Here is an 18,413-nt window from a genome sequence, read left to right on the forward strand (position 1 = left end):
GGTGGCTACTGGACATCGGTCACAATGACACTCCCCCGCCTGGGTCTGCACTGTGTGACAGGCTGCGCTTTTCATTACTTCTCCTCAGTTAAGGCTGCAGAGTACATTATAAATCAGCGTAAAACTAGGGGGAAGAACACAAAGTTATACAGATAGCACGTCAAATTTTATTATTATTCTTCAGAAGGGCTTGAGGGTTGGTTTTCCATCCAGCTCAATGCCCTCCCCTCCAACCTGACTTCCATCAATTCTCAAATCAGCTTTAACTACCTTATTTCATTTCACTAAAAACATCCGCAGAAATAGAACATGAGAGTTCTAGTTTGCCAGGGAAAGGTAAAGGCCAGAATTAGGTTATTCCAGCATCTACCTTCCACGTGGACTCAAACGTTACCAGATCCATTATTTCCCCAACATCAGCACTGACAGCATAAACACTTCCATGTCTCCTTTGTCCATTGAAGAAATCAGAAACATTACACACGTCAAAGGGAGGAGGGAAGTGAGCACACCATCACAGCTCAAGGCAGGGTACAGACCAAGTGCCGCCCAGCCTTGGGTGCTCTGCTGGCCTACCTGCAAAGGGAGGGGCTTGACAAGTACCGCTATTTTTTTACTAAAGTTTATAAATCCCTTCCAGGAACAGAATCCTGACAGCCCGTTACCCGTGTGCAGAACACGTGTGCGCAGCCAAGCTGCGGACTAAAAGCAGAGGTCTAGAACAGGAGGAATCCTGTGAAGGCAGTTGGCAGCGCCGGCAGCTGAGGTATCGGTGAAAGACAGGTACGAGTCTACACCTGCGACAAGCACAGACCAGTAAAAGCCTTTGGTGCTCCACGGCAATAGACCACAGCAGGGAAGGACCCTAAACCCGTCCCCCAAGCCTTCCACGGCTGGATGTTACAGGCTAATGTCAAGTGGAAAGCACAAGGTCACTGCTGGGGCAGGGCACGAAGCTACCGTGTTTGGGAGAAGCAGCCTGGCTGAAATAGTGTGTTAGAGGCCTCAAAATGACTTGTCAGAGCATTTATCAAGACAACACCAACGGCCCTACAAAGAGAACACGGTGCCAGTCCACGCTCCACAGAGCAGCGTATTTACAGTGGTGAACACAGGACAGGCATGTTGGCGTGGAACTAGATTCTCCCTCCAAAAGAGTCTAATAAAAAAAACAAGGCCACCAGTGGTTGAACTGACCTGTACACAAGGGCTCATCTGGGAAAACACCCACACTAGGTATTCATTCACAGGCTGCACTTCTGTGTGCTCTCCTCCTTCGCCTCAGATACGACACAGCTGAGACCCTCCCCCAAATCCTGATTTACTGTGCTCAGCCAGGCAGAGAATCTGGACAGCAGCAAAAAGCCTTTTCTTCTTCCTTAGGACAAATAAATTAATTTTAAGTCCTTGTCTGAATTGCCTCTGGCTCACCTGGGACACTCCTGAACATCAGTCTTCTGCCAGGATAGATTTTCTATCTAGCAGCAGAAAGACAATTAACATTTCAGCCAGATTCTTTGGAAAAATGAGACTGACACACACACATAAAACCACACACACACACCCCCCATTACCTCCCACCAGCCAGAGAAGGCCTTTAGCAGATTCACCACAGCCATGAGGCATGAGCCTGCTGTTAAAGCCCCCAGAAGCTTTTCCACACCTGCAGAGCCTGACACACACAGACACACCATGCAGACATCACCGCAGCTCCAGAACATGCCCAGGCTGGGCTTAAGGCTGTCAGACTGCTCCCATACAGCAGCTAAGGCTCCTCCGCATGTGTGTCTGCCAGGTCTCAGAAGGCTAAAAAAAAAGGCAACTCCATTTGAGAGAGTCCCACAGGAATTAGTGTATCAGGCCCTAACTGGGGGGGACTTTCCTCAAATGAAGAAAATAGTTTCTGCACAAGCCAATGCTCTGCTGTTTTTCCTTAGACATAAAATTTACTTTATTTCTTTTCTTAAAAAGTTAAAAATACAGAAGGTTCAGAAACTGATTTTCTCCTTGCAGATGTTCAAACTGCAGTGTAAGGAGAAAACAATCCTTCACTGAAATGTTTCTCTTTTTTTATTTTTATTTTTTTCAATCATCACCACCATTAGGACAGAGGTTGAGGAGCACTGACTCCACCACTAATTTGATGACGTAGTTTGATTCCAGATTCACATTTCCAGGTGCCAAGAGTCCAGAAAACAGCCATGCTAACTTCTGCCTTCGTTTGAGATTTTATTTTTTGTTTTTATTGAACACAGCAGTGACCGTTGGCATCTTTGAAGCGTAACCGCATCTTAGGCCGGTATTTCTCAAGGTAAAGCAGCTGTTTGGAATTGAAAGCTCCCCTCCTTTTCCTAAAACAAAGAGAATGAAGGCTAATATCAATGGAAAATGTACCGATTCAGTCGCCGCGTACATCCTAAGGCAGGTTAGTCCTTGTTTCAAAGCTTTGCTATAGCTACAAACAGCATTTTGGCTTGGCTCCATCTCCACCGCCACTTCGAGAAAGACTAGAGCAGGCCAGCACAAGCCGTCCATCACCCACATGCCAATACTAAAATCCAATCCCAGTTAGCAAATTTCAGCATGTTTCCTTGGACTGGGAGAGTTTATTTCCATCGCCAGCAGCAGGCACTGAATGCCACCAAGGTCACCCTTTCCTCGCAGAAGCACAAGCTACTTCCTCTCTTAGCTAAGTCAGACCATGACATTCAGATACAAGTACGTGAGAGGTTCTCAGAAAAGAGCTTCTCGGTATCTTTTATACCGTACCCATAAAGAGAAAAAAGGAATTTCAGAACGAGAAAATTCAGAATGAGAAAATTCAGAACACTCTGCTGAGAGCAGAGTTCACAGACAGAATGGCAGACCCTGGGAATCCATAAAACAGTGAATTGCTTTTTGGCAAAGTTCATCCAACTCAATCTCACCTGCTGGGCTTCATTTCAAGGCCTGATGTGATCACTAACCCAGCAGAGCTCTGCAGCCTCATTCTCCCCCAGTGGTGCTGCTCTTCAGACAGGGTGGCTGCTGACACCCACACCCACCCACAGCTCACCCACTTGCTGCAGGAATTCTGCATGGGAGCCCAACCTCACCAGAATTTTCTTTTTTAATTGGGAGCCATTAGTACATGTTCAATTCATCCACCATTTTTACAGTCTAGATAAATTTCTTACTCAAGTTTAAAATCTTGGTGTTTTGGGTCAATGGCTTAATACATAAGCCCAGATTTTACAAAAAAAAGGAAAAAAGGAGAGGTCACCTTTTAACCCTCATCTCTAAACGGGGAAAGGGCACAAGCCTCAACATTAATGTCAAAGTCACGTCCATTATTGACAGGATACAGCTACAGAAAACAAATCGAGAATCCAGGATGCTTTGCTGAAGACACATGCTGCTCAAATACAGAGAGAATTTCTTGAGAAGGGTAAGTTTAACTTACTGCCTTATAAACTGAACTGCATCTTCGTACTTCATTCCACATTCAATGAGAGCAAGTGCAACCAGTACAGGAGCCCTAAAGGAGAAATCAATATTTAAGGAAGATCTAGAGGAACAATACTTCAAACCCCTCAAAAAACATCCAATTAATCTATGAACAGATAGCTTAAGTATTTTTGCTGTAAGCATTATCTACATTTGCCTGCTGATATAAAATTTCTTTTAGTCGACAGCTCTGCTTCCAGCACACACACACAAAATCACAATCAATACCTCCTTAGCGTCTGGGCCGAGAAACAATAACTCTAGATTTTTACGCTTTCTCATTTCGCTATAACCTAATTTTCTACTTTGCTTAAACCAGTGTGTAATACCTCTTCATGTGTCTCGCTTCTTACGACACCAAAGATTTAGCTGTACGTGAGACACATCCGTGAAGCACTGAACACACGACTTAGATTTTATTTGCTTGTTTAACTATATGCTGTACACAGACCTGGGCGTTCCAGGGACAAATAGAGTAAAATCTTCTACTTTGGGGTCAGCATTTTGGAAATCAGTGACATGTGAAGAGCTGGCATTTCAAACAGGCGGAATCGCCGCACACACTGGCTGTCTCCTGGGCTGACTGATGTTCACCCCACTACACACACACAGACCCAGCAGGCCCCTCTGGTAGCAAAGGCTTAGCCGGGTGCTGGCACTGGGACAACTGGCACTCCTGGCTTAACAAACCCATCCTTCAGGAGAACTCTCTATCGCTGCCCTACTGCACCTGCATCAGCAGAACTATTCACTTGCCAAAGAGAACTTCAAATTTAAAATGTCAAAAGTCACTTTAACAACCACAACAAAAAAAAAAATATTTTTACTCCACTTGCAGTTTGATTCCCTCCTACAGGTAGAGAGTTTTCCAGATGACAGCACAAGCTGTAAAGCTCTTGCTTTTCCCTCTGCCAGGAGCAGCCTGACAACAACAGCCAAAAGGTCATTCCATAAGGAACAGATACATAACACGAGCCCGTGTGACACGGAGAGGATGAGAAGCATCTGCTACCCTTTGGCCTGGTATTACACAAGAAACAGGAGAGCTGAACATCACTGAGGTACATGTGGCCATCTTGCTAAGGTGTTCCCCAGATAAAAATAGTGCAGAAATGGATAAACAAGTGTTAATTGCCTTGGGGGGTTGGCTCATGTCTTTAAACATCAGCTGTTTCTCCCTCTACCCCTCCATTTCCCCCACCTCTTCATCTCTGAAGGTGGAGTTTAAGAACTTGACACACTCCAGCTCTGTGCTTGACTTCAAGCCACCTTTCTTGCCCTCCAACACCCTTCAATATTAACACTCCTGTGGATCCTGTACGAACACTAACACTCAGCTCCACTTCCCCCAAGGCCACAGGACAAACAGAGCATTCAGAGCTTACATTTGGGAACAGGAACATAGCATTTAGCTTTCCCAAATCAGTCTGGTTTTTATTTCGTCTTGAAAGGAAGTTCCTGCCACAGGAGGAAGTTATATTTTGAGTTGTGAAGAGAGAAACATCACTCTGCATGTGAGTGAGAAACAAGGCTAACTCTTCTGGAAACTGAAGTGAAGTCATTTTAGAGTAAGAAAAGAATTGAACCAGTTATTCTTCTTTTTTTAATTTCCACATGCCTAGTAGTATACCAGTTGAAAAGCAGTAGGAAATTAAAAACCCACTTGCAGAGGGATATTGCATTTGTCAAGAAGCACAAGAGATCTTGTTGCTCTCTCAGAAAGACAAACATTCCAGCTCAGCTCTAATGGCTCGTGTCGCTCACCGTCAACAGAAGGGTTCTGAACAACCTCCCCAAGGATTTCATCCTTGATCAGAATTATGAAATTACTGAAGATTTTTAAGCTACAATAAGACTCTCTCGCTTTAATGACACAAACTCGATGCTGCTTTGAAGTGTTATTTGGCAGAAAACAGAGAAATTGGCATTCACTTGACACCTTCCCTGACCTTCCTGCCACACAATTAAACTGCCCCTAAGTCCAGTACAAAAACAAGACAGCAGATACTGACCTTCCCAACCCTGCGACACAGTGAACAGCGACGCAGCATCCGGGCTCTTCACGGAATTTGGTTTTCAGCAGGTTTAGCCAGTCATCAACGATCTCATTCGGGGGTGGTGCTCCGTCATCGAACGGCCAGTCCTTGGAAGGGAAAAACCCACATGAGCTACATGGATTTCAGTCCCTGACCTACAGCAAGTAGCTGGGAGAAGGAAAACGTTGCATGCGGCAAGAAGTGCCTATTACACCAGCAGTGCTGTAGGTATTTTTCTGGTTGCACAGAAGTTTGCAGGTCAATATCATAATGCAGCACTAAATGTTTAACAACCAATTAATTGCCCTTCACAATAAAATTCCAATAAAACTCTTCACTACCTCCTTTGTAGTATAGAGTTTTTAGAAAAATAGCTGCCCTGGAAATCGCGTTTTGTTAAAAATATGTAAAAATCAATAGACGTCTCAAATCAACATTTGAAAGATGAGAACTCTCCAGACTTTTCCCTCCCGTTGTGTCAACCTTTTAAAACGCTATTTGTACTGCAGACTCTGTACAGAGAAGCCGCTTCCTAACAGTTCAAGGGGGTCAGCAACGGAAAAGGTACCTCCTGACACCTCAAATGGATCGCTCTGTCCAGCTGCCGGGAACCCAATAAGCCAGACTGTGAAAATTACCTGGTGTTTTCAAGGCAAGAAACCACATTCACAACAAAAAAAAGAAGAGTGCTTAGTGGCAAAGCCAGCAACCAGGCAGGACATACAGCTGCATTTCTGCCTGTTCAAAGGGCAGCCAACACTGGAACTACCTGGGCCACACTTAATGGTGACAATGGGGCTGTCAATCAAAATGACAAGTCAGAAGCTTCCTGTTCTCTCCAGGTCCCAGCTCTCCTGGAACCCATGCTAAGGGGACACTGCATGTCAGCACCAACCCCACAGACTTTCGAATCTTCTCAAACCCAGGGAGGGAGACTCTCATTGCCAGAGTTTCATACTAGTCAACCCCCTCTCCAAATGGTGGGGAAATGGCTTCAAAATTTCCTCTTCTTCCCTCCTTGGCCAGGAGCAAGTCTTCATGTACCATCTCAAGAGCAGGTTAACAGGAATATTCTCTGAAGCCTCAAAAGAAGCACACGGAAACTCTGAACATGTACAACCAAAGGTAAAAACCCACCAGACTTTTCATTTTGATGACAGTTTCATTTTTGTTTGACTTCACACTTACTGCTACCCTAAATACTTCCTGAAGAGCAGGCACAGCTCAGCACAGACCTCAGCCCCAGAGCACCTCACAAACGTGTTAGCACTTAAAAACCCTGCAGGATGGAAATCTGTCTCAGAACTACACAACCAAAAAGCTTTCAGATACTGAAAAAAAATTACATGCAATTAATTCAGAAAGATACACAAAGTCTGGAGAGTGCAGAGAACTCCTTTTTCAAAGCAAATAGGAAACTAAAAATATCTGGGACAACATAGCAAAATAAAAGGCTACAGAAACAAGACCATAAAGTAGAATTTGCTCTTACTAGTAAACGACCTTTACGAGATTTTCCACTCAATCACATGCTGCCAGCTACATTATTTTAGGCCTAGTGTCATCCACTGTCCCAGAAGAGATGCAGGGGCTGCCAAGAGACAAGGCATTACCCACTTTTGAAACTGCCTTGCAAAGAACAACATTTACATGCCAGTTTTGTGTCCTAGTTTTAGATTAAACTGAATTCTTTCCTTCAGTCCAAGTACAGAAGGTTACTCCATTGCTGCAGCTCACATGTTAACCATTGTGTTCACACAACTCTTGTGCTGGCCTGAATTAATCCTGACCATCGTTTCCCGTAGAGCATCACCTTCTCAGGAACAGTACATCACTGCCGCTCCATTAGCGCTGATAAAACACTGCTGCATGGGACGCTGCCCAGAATGAGGAACAATAATAATTCCAGGACAGGAGAAGCAATTGCCAGAAAGTTTTGCACGTTTTTTTTCCTGATTACGAGTTCTGCCAGCATCACCTCCAAAATCCTGTCAGACAGGATAGAAAACAAATGGCTAAGCTCCATGACCAAACCTGCATGATACACTGAGATTGCACAAACAGAAAATACAGCTCCTCTGTGCCACCCTGCAGGAGCTGGGGAGGACGACTGGCACAAAGGGGTTCTTATCGACCCTCTGTCTGGAGCAGCCTTGCTCAGCTGAAGAGCTCTGGGGCTGCAGGACTGGCAACACAGAGCTGAGACGGCCCAGAAGCAGCAACAGGACTTTCAAGGTGACAAAAATCCCCTTTCTTCAAAACCCACGTGCAACTCGCACTGAAGTTACAGCAGCAAAACCCTCCCCGAAATGCCAGCACCTGTGCAGGGTGAGACCACAGCCACCAGCGTGGAACTTTCCCACCTTCAACACCAGAGCCTGTGGCGGTGCTGTAAATACCAGATGGCCATGAAGTCACTTCTCAAACACAGGCACTTCTGAACGTAAAGAAAGTCTGATCCAAGGGTGAACAGTAACTGAAGGAGCAATGGGAGGGAGAACAATGAAAGATGTCTTAGATCCTGAAGATAAACAAAACAACTGCAGCCTCCTTGGTTTCCAACCAGTGAAAAAAAAATACTTCCAGAAAAAAAAAAACCTACCAGTTTTTCTGATGTAACTTTTCAACGTTACCAGACCTCACACAGGATCGTAACTGTACAGTCTGCAGAAGCCCATAGAAACTAAACCCATCCCCGCCTCCGGCCTCCTGGATTTAATCTCTGTTGATAAACACGCGCATGCAATAGTACTACTTCAGCCACAGAACATCTCATTCTCCACTTTCTCACTGTGCCATCTGCCAAAGCAACTCTGTAGCTGCCACATTCTGCCCGTCTTGCCACAACAGGATTCTGGATCACAGTGTAAGCGCAGGCTTCACTAAAACACTCTTATTTTTAAGGGTCCCACTATGCACTTGACCTCGACCATTTGAAAATAGACACTAATCTCTCTCAGGCTGTTTTTTTCCATCTTTATGTTATTTTTGCAAGCAAATATTAGCTTTAAATAGTGACGTGTTTTTTTTCCTCAGCCAGCTGGTAATTCAATACCAGTTCTGAACAGCACCAGGACAGTGCACCTGTAGGAGAGAAAAGCTGTACAGGGGGTGGTTGTGGCAGTGATGAGTTCAGCTTTTCCCAAACAGCACAACACTAGCACAATACAGTAAATTACTACCACAACCTCATGACTGGGATCATCGGGATCAGTGATGATATTAGCAGCGAACCTCCGCTGTCACCTCCTGCCTTCTGTTACCCTCAGCAGATGCCGGGTGGATTTGTGCTCTCTCCCCTTGTGCAGCAGTAGAATACCAAGAACGGGCACCTACCAAACGCGAAGAGGCTCGTTAGCCGAGGCAAACACGTACAGGCACAAGAGTCGCACGCGTTACTCAAAGCAAAGGCTCTCTCATAGAGTGGTGCTTAGCAGAGCTGGTGGAAACTCCATTTCCAGTTTTTAGAAAAGCTTCCTCAAAAAAAATGCTTTCAGTTCAAATTTAGCCAACACCACATTTTTAAAGATCTTGAGAACCAAATTCCCCGAACTACTGTGGAAGCACAGAGCATTGCCTGGGGGCCCCAGCCACTGGCCAGAGAGGGTGGATTTCCCTCACAGCTGCAGGAGCCAAGGTCAGCCGGCCTCACCCTGGCAGAGCCAGGCACCTGTGACGCTGTCCTGCGTCTTCCAGGAAGAACTCAGATCTCTGCTCTGGCACAGGAACACAGAAATACTCTTAAGCCCCAGCTTAAATCAAGGCTCCAAGGGCTTTTACACCAGAAGTTTAATCCTTCCAGCCCCTGGCAACCTTAGCAGTATCGCAGCTAGAGGTTTCACAGCAGCGTGCCTGTAAATGCGACAATGTCCAAGACAGCTCTAAAGTGAACAAACCTGCTATTCCAGAGCACAGCCTGGCTACTGGTAGCCCTGTCACAACTGACTCTTCCAACAACACCGAGACACATGTGGCTGCCTGGAACTGGGGTAAATGCTGCCTAGGGCTGCAAGCCAAGAAACCTGACTGACCTGTATGCAAGGGTTTCACAGCTATGCCAGGATACAAGTTTTTCTCCTAATGGAAAACTGCAAAAGTTTTCCTCCAACTGAGCCATAAAAATCAAGAGGCAATAGAAGACTGACTACCTGTAAGAAGAAGGTAAGATACAGTTTCTGGCCTCACAACAAAGCATCACTCAGTCCAGTAAAATAAACTGATTATATCTGACACTCTATAATAATTCAGAAGTATTGCCTGGAAAAACACCGCCTGCAAGCTCAGTATGAGCACACACCTATTAAAAAAACCTCCCCTAAACCACCAAGCAATACTAGACGATCGAGTCGACAGTCGTTGCATAATGTCAGCAGTGAGCAGCAGCGAAGGAATTCCACCTGCTGACCAGTGAAGCCAGCAGCAGCCTGGCCCCACTTCGAGGTGAGAGGCAATGAGGCTATCGATAAACTCCTGCTACAGCCAGACCACAGAAACCTGTATGAACAGGTCTCAAAACATGGCACCTTTGGAAAGAGCGAGAGAAGGGAGTTAAATCTGTGTCCTGAGAAGGTCAACAGTAAAGTGCTGTACCAGGAGAAAAGGACCAAACCGAGTTTATGAACCACAAGGCTGAGGGTTGGATTACTGCTGAACTAGTCACTGAAAGGTAATCAAAATATCTCAGTGAATCCAGAAACGGACATTTCTGTTCCAACTACAGCACTCGGGCACTAGTGATGGAACAGCGAGCACCCTTCACAAATGCCCAGCAAGCTTCTCAAAACCAGCTGCAGCTGCTGCTGGGGATCACATTGCTTTTGGCCCACCACAAACAGTCACGAGCTCTTGCCCAAAGTGCGAAGGCCATTTCCACCGCTCCCAGACATGGCACTGTTCATTTTTAGACAGTTTTAAAGGCAACTCACTAGAACCTGGATTCCTTCTTTTTCAATAGGAGCTTGATCATAAGTGGCATCACAAACTCGCACCAAGGTTCTCACTCCATACTTCTTCAGCTCCTTTAAGAGAAAGGAAACCGTGAGCACACTGACAGGGTGAAGAGTTACAAACTTTGTCATCAGCTACAGAATGACATGTTTTACACAGAGTTGGTGGTACCTCAACCATCACCCAGCTCCAAGCGACTACGCAGTGAAGGAGCAAAGGCCAGTGCAGAAAGGGAGGTTTACGGCCTACATTAGGACATGCGTTACAAGTGACAGGAATAAACATGAAACGGCAGAATTATTCTTCTCTAGGGAAATGCCAAGGTGGAAAAAAGTGCATAACGAAGAGCAAAACTAAAATAGCTGCTTATATTCTTCAAGTAGCTTCTTCTCTTTAAATAGAAGCCTGAAACTGTTTGCCTCAGCCAGTGCTGACATTTTGAGGCAGGGAGGAACAGAACGCACACACCACCATACTCCAGCTTCCTTGTCATACGCTATAAGTAGCACATTGTGCTAGATAAATAATCAGAAGATCAAACAAAAGCTGTTCCAGTTCACTTTGAAGGTTCATACAGCAAGCAGCATTTCCTCTCGTGTTCGGACTGAATCGCTGCACCTCCTAACAATTAGCAATAATATCTACCCCAGAGTCAAGACTCCTGGAATGGAAGACAATCCACAATAATGGGGGGAAAAAATTACATAAAGACCAAATAATGTGGTTTTCAGACAAAATTAAGCACTACTATCTGATCAGATTCATGGTGAGGAGCACACTGCAAAACACTGGAAGTCTGTTAAAAGCCACAGACATCTATATCAGATGACAGGATCTCTTTGGAATGAGAAAGACCTGCATATGCATGATAAAGGCCCTCTAGATATAAGATAGAAGGGCACACAGATACAGCAGGTTGGGAGCAAACTAGAACTCAGAAATACACTGTACCGCTGCGTCTCTGATGAAACCATCTGTGACTTCTGCAGAAAACTGAGTATTAAATTTTGCCATGTTTAAGATCTCCTCTTGTCAGTGCTGGTGTGTCCACTGCCCCTCGCTCGACCCAGCCAGATGCCAGTTTTCACCAGTAACTCCTGACAGCTCTGGGATTGGTGGGGTAGTTTGGTAACACATCCTGTAAACTAAGACTTCAGTTTAAGTATTGCACTTAATCCCACACTAAAGGAGAAGGACAGTCAGAAACCAGTTCCAATTCTGTCCACTGCTTCTTTCAAAGCCAGAAGATGAGCAATATATTGATACAGTAGAGGCACTGCATTATTCAATTAATTGCAGCACACACTGTCCCTCAGGAATCAGGACAAGAGCAATGGCAAGGGGGCTCTAAAATGGAAGCTCATCAGTCTGGAGAAGAGGAGGCTCAGGGGGGACCTTATTGTTCTCTATAATTATCTGAAGGGAAGCTGTAGGTAGGTGGGGGTCAATCTCTTCTCCCATATTGAGAATGACAGGACGAGGGGGAATGGCCTCAAGTTGCGCCAGGGGAGGTTTAGGTTGGATATCAGGAAAAAATTCTTTACAGAGAGGGTTATTAAGCATTGGAACGGGCTGCCTAGGGAGGTGGTAGAGTCCCCATCCCTGGAAGTGTTTAAAAACCGTGTGGATCTGGTGTTGAGGGACATGGTGTAGGGATCCTGGTAGAGTAGGGGTAACGGTTGGACTCGATGATCTTTGAGGTCTCTTCCAGCCAGATGATTCTATGATCCAGCTTCTTGCAATTAAAGAAACACAGGAGTTTGGAAAAAGTTACCGGTGGATCCTCTTCTCATACTGGCACGAGAACATGAACAATGTATTAAAGACAAAAACGCCCTCGGTTTCATGTAATATATAGCTAAAGCTCTGAGGAAGAGGCGGGGACAATGAGTGCTTCCCCAGAACCTGTGAGTGCACAGGAAAGGACAACACGGCATTTGGCTGCCTTACCTCGATGAACTTGCTGAGGGTTGCATTGGTTGGGTTGTGAGTGATCAGGAAACGCATATTCTCATACGTAATTTCCACGGGGGCTGGACGGTTCATAATGGCAAACAAAATGTGTAGGGGGCCAAAAAAATAAAATTAAAAAAAATCAATAACCTTGGAAAGGTTTCACAGCAGAAAACATTAAAAAGACCACTAAAATGCCTGGGATTGATCAGAGCTTGCGTTGACGTGTTTGTTCCTTAAAGAATTTGCTTCTAGAAAAGCAGGTTTGCTTCAGGATCCGCTTGAGTTCAGCTTCGGCCTCAATTACTGCAGGTGGTTTCCTTCAGACTCCAACAGTTCCGATTACTTGCGAGACTAGGCAGCCTGTTCTACATTTAGGCACTGGTGAGGCAAAAAAGTAAGAGCAGATTTTCTCTCCACTTTGTTTTCTTGATGCTTAGTTTTGCTAGAGTCAGTAAAAGGAATACGCTTCTAATGTGCAGGAGATATCCCATATATTTGAGTGTGTTCACTGTGTCTGGAGTCTTCAAGGCAAAGTAATTATGGCACGTGGAACCCCCTGCACTCAGCTCACTTGTCAGCCAGGATGCTGTGCTGGGCCTGGCAGAAGTCTGCCCTCACGCTCAGTATCGCCATAAATGTGCGACGTATATTCCAACAGAACACCTAAAGAGAAGAAAAATATCATGTCAGAGGATTTGTTGCGTCTACTTCCAGAAACACCAAGTATTGACCCTCTGAGAAACTAAAATAAGACTAGATAAGACTATGTTTAAAGAAACAAACAAACAAAAAATCAAACTTTACTGGAGTCCCAATAGTTGTGATCTCAAATACTCTTTTGGCACTGAGTACGCTCCAGCCCAGCAACACAGGACTTCTCGTAACTGCTGCTCCTGGCAGCCAAGCACCAGAACCGAGAACAAGGAAACCTTTCTGTGCTCCCCGCAGGCCCTCCCTCCCGACCAGGTGCCCTGGAAGCGAAGAAAATAGCACAAAGCCAAGTGCACGCTTCAAAGTGTCCATTCGTACAGTCCTACCTGTTTGGCTTAAGCCCAAATATGTAAAAAATGTTGTTGGTAGGGCTGTATTTTCTGATCAAAATGAGTGGTACAAGCAGCAATAAGAGTGTAATTTAACTGCCACAGATTTCACCAACACTGCTGTATCACCAGAATCCCAGCAGCAGCACGGAGATACCTCCAGAAATCAGCCCTTTCCAAAGCAAAGGGTCATTTAGCAGTAATAACTTCTAGTTATTCTCGGGCTTATCTGTGTTTACAGACGGGACACTAAGGCAGCAGCAGCTTCCAGTCCTAAACCACAGGATTCAAAATACAGATGTTTCAGCAACAGCAATAAGAGACTGGACAATGTATTTCTACAATGAAATTCTGGGGGCTGAAAACAGAGTTAACCTGAACTAGCTTAACGCACTCAGGGCTGAAGTACTAAATAAGCAACATGGCTTTTCACTGCATTTAAAAGGCGTAAAGCTGAAAAACCACTACTGACACTTCTTCAAGGAAAAAGTTTTAAATCAGTTGAATAAACCCCAAACCAGCAGCTAGAAGTCACAAACCTGCAACTCAAGCGGAAAGGTCAATATGGCACGCTGAAGTGAACACTGTTAAAGAAAACATACCCACATGGAAGCTCACACTCCAAACTGCTGGTGTGCTCCACATTTTAATGAGACCCTCACTTTAAAATAGTCAAATTAAGTACCACCGAATTACCTTTTTCACTGACACAAAGTCAAAAATCACCCAAAGAGCAATTATTTCCTTCAAGAACAGCTTTCAAAGCCAAAAAAAATACATTAATTAGGTTGCCAGAGGCAAGAACAAAGATGTTTTCAATAACCTCCCCCGACCTTAACGCAGTTCTTGCTCTGAGTGACTGAAATACAAATTTCAAAAATGAATCTGGAATATCTTATCAGTGTAACGACTAGAGGATTGAGTCTCACCCCAGATGGAAGAGCCCCACCTAAACGCATCATGCTCAAGTCCTTACATGTGCCAGTTCCTGCACATTTGTCACAACTCTCTCATATCAACCAACCAATCTCAAAGCAAAGGATTCGTTAAAATGCATTAAAGTCTGCTACAGCAATGACCTACCAGAACAGAAGGACTAAAGTTACAGCAGCCACACGTGTCCAGCACCTGTAACACTTAATCTAAGAAGGCCAACGGCAGCCTGGTTGTCCCCAGCTGAACAGACCCTCCAGTCCTCTGACATGGCTAGACAGTGATCTGTAGACTTACAGAAACAGCTTCAAAATGGTTGAGGCCCTCACAAGGTTGTTTAAATAAAAACAGGAGTCAACAGGTCCTGGCATGGGAGATCAAAACCTGGATCCTGAGTACCCGAGGCACCACAAAGTACACCGTGGTGAGCGGAAGAGCTATTGTGTCAGATTTAAACAAATCCTTCCATCATTTTTCTTTTCAGCACCAATGATTTGGTTGGAAGAGCCTCATCCAGTGCTCCTCGCACTGTGAGATGGATCAAATCTGGTCATTGTGGCTCCTTCCCCAAGCAAATCAAAGAGGGAACTTCAACCCAGTTATTTTAAAAGTCTTTTGTACTAACGATTTATCAAGTCATACAGGACACATGGAGATGACATGTTCCAGTGAATTAATTATGGCAGGAGGAGTCAACAGCTTAAGTCCAACTCCCAGATCTGCAGCTGCTCATGGTCTGACCTTGGGCAAGCCACTTTCAGCAGCTCAGCTCATTGCAGAACAGGAATGACACCACCTTACCTTCCCCAAAGGAGTATTACTGAAGCATTTAATTAGCTAATAGCTAAGGAGTGATTAAAAATGTGAAGTACTGTATTTAAGTCTGAAAAATGATTTCCAGAAGGGTAAGAAGTTTATGTAGCACACAACCCTATTTTTAAAAGTTTGATTACTGACATACATAACCCTTCCTCCCAGGACTTTCAACTGCTAACTGTTAAGCTGAAGTTTATAAAGAAAACACAAGGCTTCTAATTAAGAAAATGAAAACCAGGAAAACCCCTATTGTCTATAACTTCTGATCCCCCCAAGGAAATGCTTTAAAATTTCTTCCTCCCAGCGTTGCAAGCAAATTTGCACTTCACAATCCACAGAAAACTGAGCGCTATCAAACTGACGACAATAAATAGCATCCAGGTCTATGCACAACATAAAACGAGAAATAATTTTTCAGCCAATTACCCTTGAACTCTTTGTACGTAGAAAGTGAGATAGCACATGGAGAGAAACCAAAAAATTACGACATGTCTTATGTGGCTGGCCTCAGGAAGGGAGCGGGAGGATCCCACACGTCAACGCGGGGAATGAGTCGCAATAGCTCCATCAGGAACGAGAGGAGGAGGAAAAGCAGAGCCAGGAGGACGAACCAATCAAGCGGTGACCACTCCAGCATCTGAAAAGGACTAGATAAGCTTGGCAGGAAGTTCCTGATGTTGTTTCATTAATTATCAGGCATCTTGATTGATGATTATTCCCTATCTATGAAAGCAAGTTTAGTGAGCTGTGACAGCCTGTGCACCTCCAGACAGGGGTCCTTGAAGCTGCAGCTCACAGAGCTGACCTCCCAACCTCTCACACACCACACATGCCTTCATAAAGTCTAAAGAGGCAAATCTGAGAGGCATGTTTTCCAAAATACTGAATGTGCAAGAATATCCTTAAAACATAAGCAGGGGGCAGTTGTATTAACCAGCATAAATAAATCAGGGTGGTTAGCTAATTAAGAAAGAATGGTTGAATGAACTCCTGTCTTGGTGGAAGCTTCCCTGGAGACTGCCTTCAGAAAAAAAATCCAGCACACCCGCAAGACCCATCTCCAGCAGCTGCCTCATCTATCATGGTAGTGACTCCTATGTTAGATCCCTTCGAAGGGCATGTCGCTGGCTCTTCTGCACGGAGCCTACACAAGTTCAGGAAGACAGGTCTATTGGAAAACATGTAATAACACCATAAGAGACACCCAGTTCCACCATCTCCTTCCACACACACTAGTGGCAGTGCTGCCTCAGTCACGCTGAGACAGAGAAACAGCCTGCAACAGCTGCAGCATTCAGAGCCTGCAGAACACAGATCCCTTTGGAAAGGTCACTTGGATCACCTTTCAAAACAGCCCAGTGCACAGGATGCAGGCAAAGGCTGCTAATTTGTCAGGCAGTGCTAAAGAATCCTGCAGAGTTCTGAAGACCAGTATTTTCTAACTATCTCAACCAATTCTGTTCCTGTAAGTGAGAATCCACTTTAAATGTTAACAAAGTCAGGTCATGAGCTGCTGAATTTTTCTCTTTTGTAAAGCCTCGTTCCTGTGGTTTGCACTTACACACATGAAATCGGCACCACAGAGCACAACCTGGTCCCATAAAAAAAATCACCATCCCAATATGACGCTGCAGCCCAGCTGTACGTCACGTTTCACTTCCCCTCCTGCACTGTCCCACTAAGTGACCCACGTTCTATCCACATGCTACCACAATGTCCTGTTCCACCTAGAGCACAAGGTGCTTTTCAAGCAACAGAATTCACCAAGGCCTCCAAAACAACCAAAGCAACCACCTTTTCTAAAATACACCCTCCCAGTGAGGGGAGAAAAGAAACGCTGGAACTAACATTCTTGGAAAAAATTCTTGAGTGCTCTCTAAAGGAAACTGGCTCAGAGAGACACGTGCCTGGAGAAGGGTGAGGTCAAAAATTGTAGTGTTCCACCCTACCCACCCCCGCGGCGGAGCTCCCTCCCAGCCGCTGACAAGTTCTGCGGGTGACTCATTCGTTTCCTTTTGCACTATACCAGTCACTCTGGCCCAGGCTGTAAAACCCAGGGCAGCAGAGATTCGCCTCAGCAAGGGAAAAAAATGTCCAGATTAAAGAAGTCTCAACCTAAAAGTGACACAGCAGGAAACAGAATTGTCAAATATACCATGCAAGAGCGCTCAGCAAGAGAACAATCCAGCAACCAAACTCGAAAGGGAGTAGTATCCAGAAAGTTCAGCTGCCAGCCCTGAATTTGGGTGAGGTCAAACCACCCCATCCCTCAGAGGCATCGATGCCCAGAGATCATCATTCTGGCAAGCTCGGCACAGGGACGCAATGAGATACCGCATTAGCTTGTTCAGAAAGAGCTGACAGGCTTTATGCTTCGGGTCTTTTCTTTCCTGTGAACCAGAACCTGCTTCACAGTTTAAAATGCTGTTCTGACACGGGATTTTTTTTTTTTTGACACCTTCTCCACCCACCACATAGTTTTTAAAAACTTTCAGAGGACACATTTGAATGTTATTTACATACCATGCCCAAAAAGCTTGAAGTTACCGGAAGTGTTTGAAGTCAAAACCAAAAAGCCCTGCTAAGAAAATGAAATGTAAGCTATCCCGTTTAAGTCACAGAATTATATTTAAGTAAAATAAAAAATTACTTTAGACAACAGCTCATGAATATGTGACACTAACAACTCACTCCTAAAACTCTGAATGCTGAGTTGTCTAAGCTGTATCAGATGTGCGGTTTTGAAAACACAGTCCTGCTAAAGCAGCTCCCCCAACAACTCAAAGTAATCTCTCACTTTAAGCATCAAAAAGCCAACCCAACACCAGAAATCCATTAACAAGTCAAGAAGGATTTAAAAGCCATTTCCAATCACACAGCAACAGGAATATTACTCCAAAGTTACCAAGTGAATTACTTGCATCTTACTCATCTCACTTGTGTGAATGTGCCATACACCGCTGCCGGAAAAATGACTTGGTGGAGGGTTGGCTCCTCTTCCACACTGCTGTGGCAGTTACACACAGTCCGACAACTGAAACCAAAGCTTACTGATAAATTTCACTGCACATCCACAAAGTCTTGATTGTTAAAATCCACAGGCCATTATTTGGAGCAGAGCTAGACTTTCAGCGGAAGAGACCAGAAAGAGTTTAACTTTTCAGTACAGAACAGAGAGAAACAAGGGGTAAGAAAAGGG

At 44.8% G+C, this 18,413-nt stretch overlaps 1 protein-coding gene across 3 annotated transcripts; it reads right to left on the reverse strand.

The window, feature by feature from the left end:
- Window positions 1-2,103: 2,103 nt before the first annotated feature.
- On the reverse strand, window positions 2,104-12,543 carry PTP4A2 (protein tyrosine phosphatase type IVA, member 2). 3 transcript variants are annotated; one of them, XM_010134751.1, is made up of 5 exons: window positions 12,420-12,543; window positions 10,448-10,540; window positions 5,499-5,629; window positions 3,443-3,517; window positions 2,104-2,351 (listed from the first exon to the last, which is right to left on the reverse strand). In XM_010134751.1, the coding sequence occupies exons 1-5, from the start codon at window positions 12,513-12,515 to the stop codon at window positions 2,243-2,245; spliced, it is 504 nt and encodes a 167-aa protein (XP_010133053.1). In that variant the 5' UTR covers window positions 12,516-12,543; the 3' UTR covers window positions 2,104-2,242. The 3 variants fall into 3 exon arrangements, with proteins under 3 accessions (XP_010133053.1, XP_010133055.1, XP_010133054.1); XM_010134753.1 differs by lacking the exon at window positions 10,448-10,540; XM_010134752.1 differs by lacking the exon at window positions 3,443-3,517.
- Between the last annotated feature and the right edge of the window lie 5,870 nt (window positions 12,544-18,413).

The sequence above is a fragment of the Buceros rhinoceros genome, unplaced genomic scaffold (genome assembly GCF_000710305.1).
Source record: "Buceros rhinoceros silvestris isolate BGI_N320 unplaced genomic scaffold, ASM71030v1 scaffold29254, whole genome shotgun sequence".
NCBI lineage: Eukaryota > Metazoa > Chordata > Aves > Bucerotiformes > Bucerotidae > Buceros > Buceros rhinoceros.

What these genes read in the sequence shown, in the direction of transcription:
- PTP4A2 (XM_010134751.1), bottom strand. Translation starts at nt 12,515, where the DNA reads ATGAACCGTCCAGCCCCCGTGGAAATTACGTATGAGAATATGCGTTTC. An exon ending in AAGAAGGAATCCAGGTTCTA is followed by an intron (nt 5,630 to 10,447) that starts GTGAGTTGCCTT and finishes TTCCCTTCCAAG; the next exon opens with GACTGGCCGTTCGATGACGG. An exon ending in TGTGTCGCAGGGTTGGGAAG is followed by an intron (nt 3,518 to 5,498) that starts GTCAGTATCTGC and finishes TTTCTCCTTTAG; the next exon opens with GGCTCCTGTACTGGTTGCAC.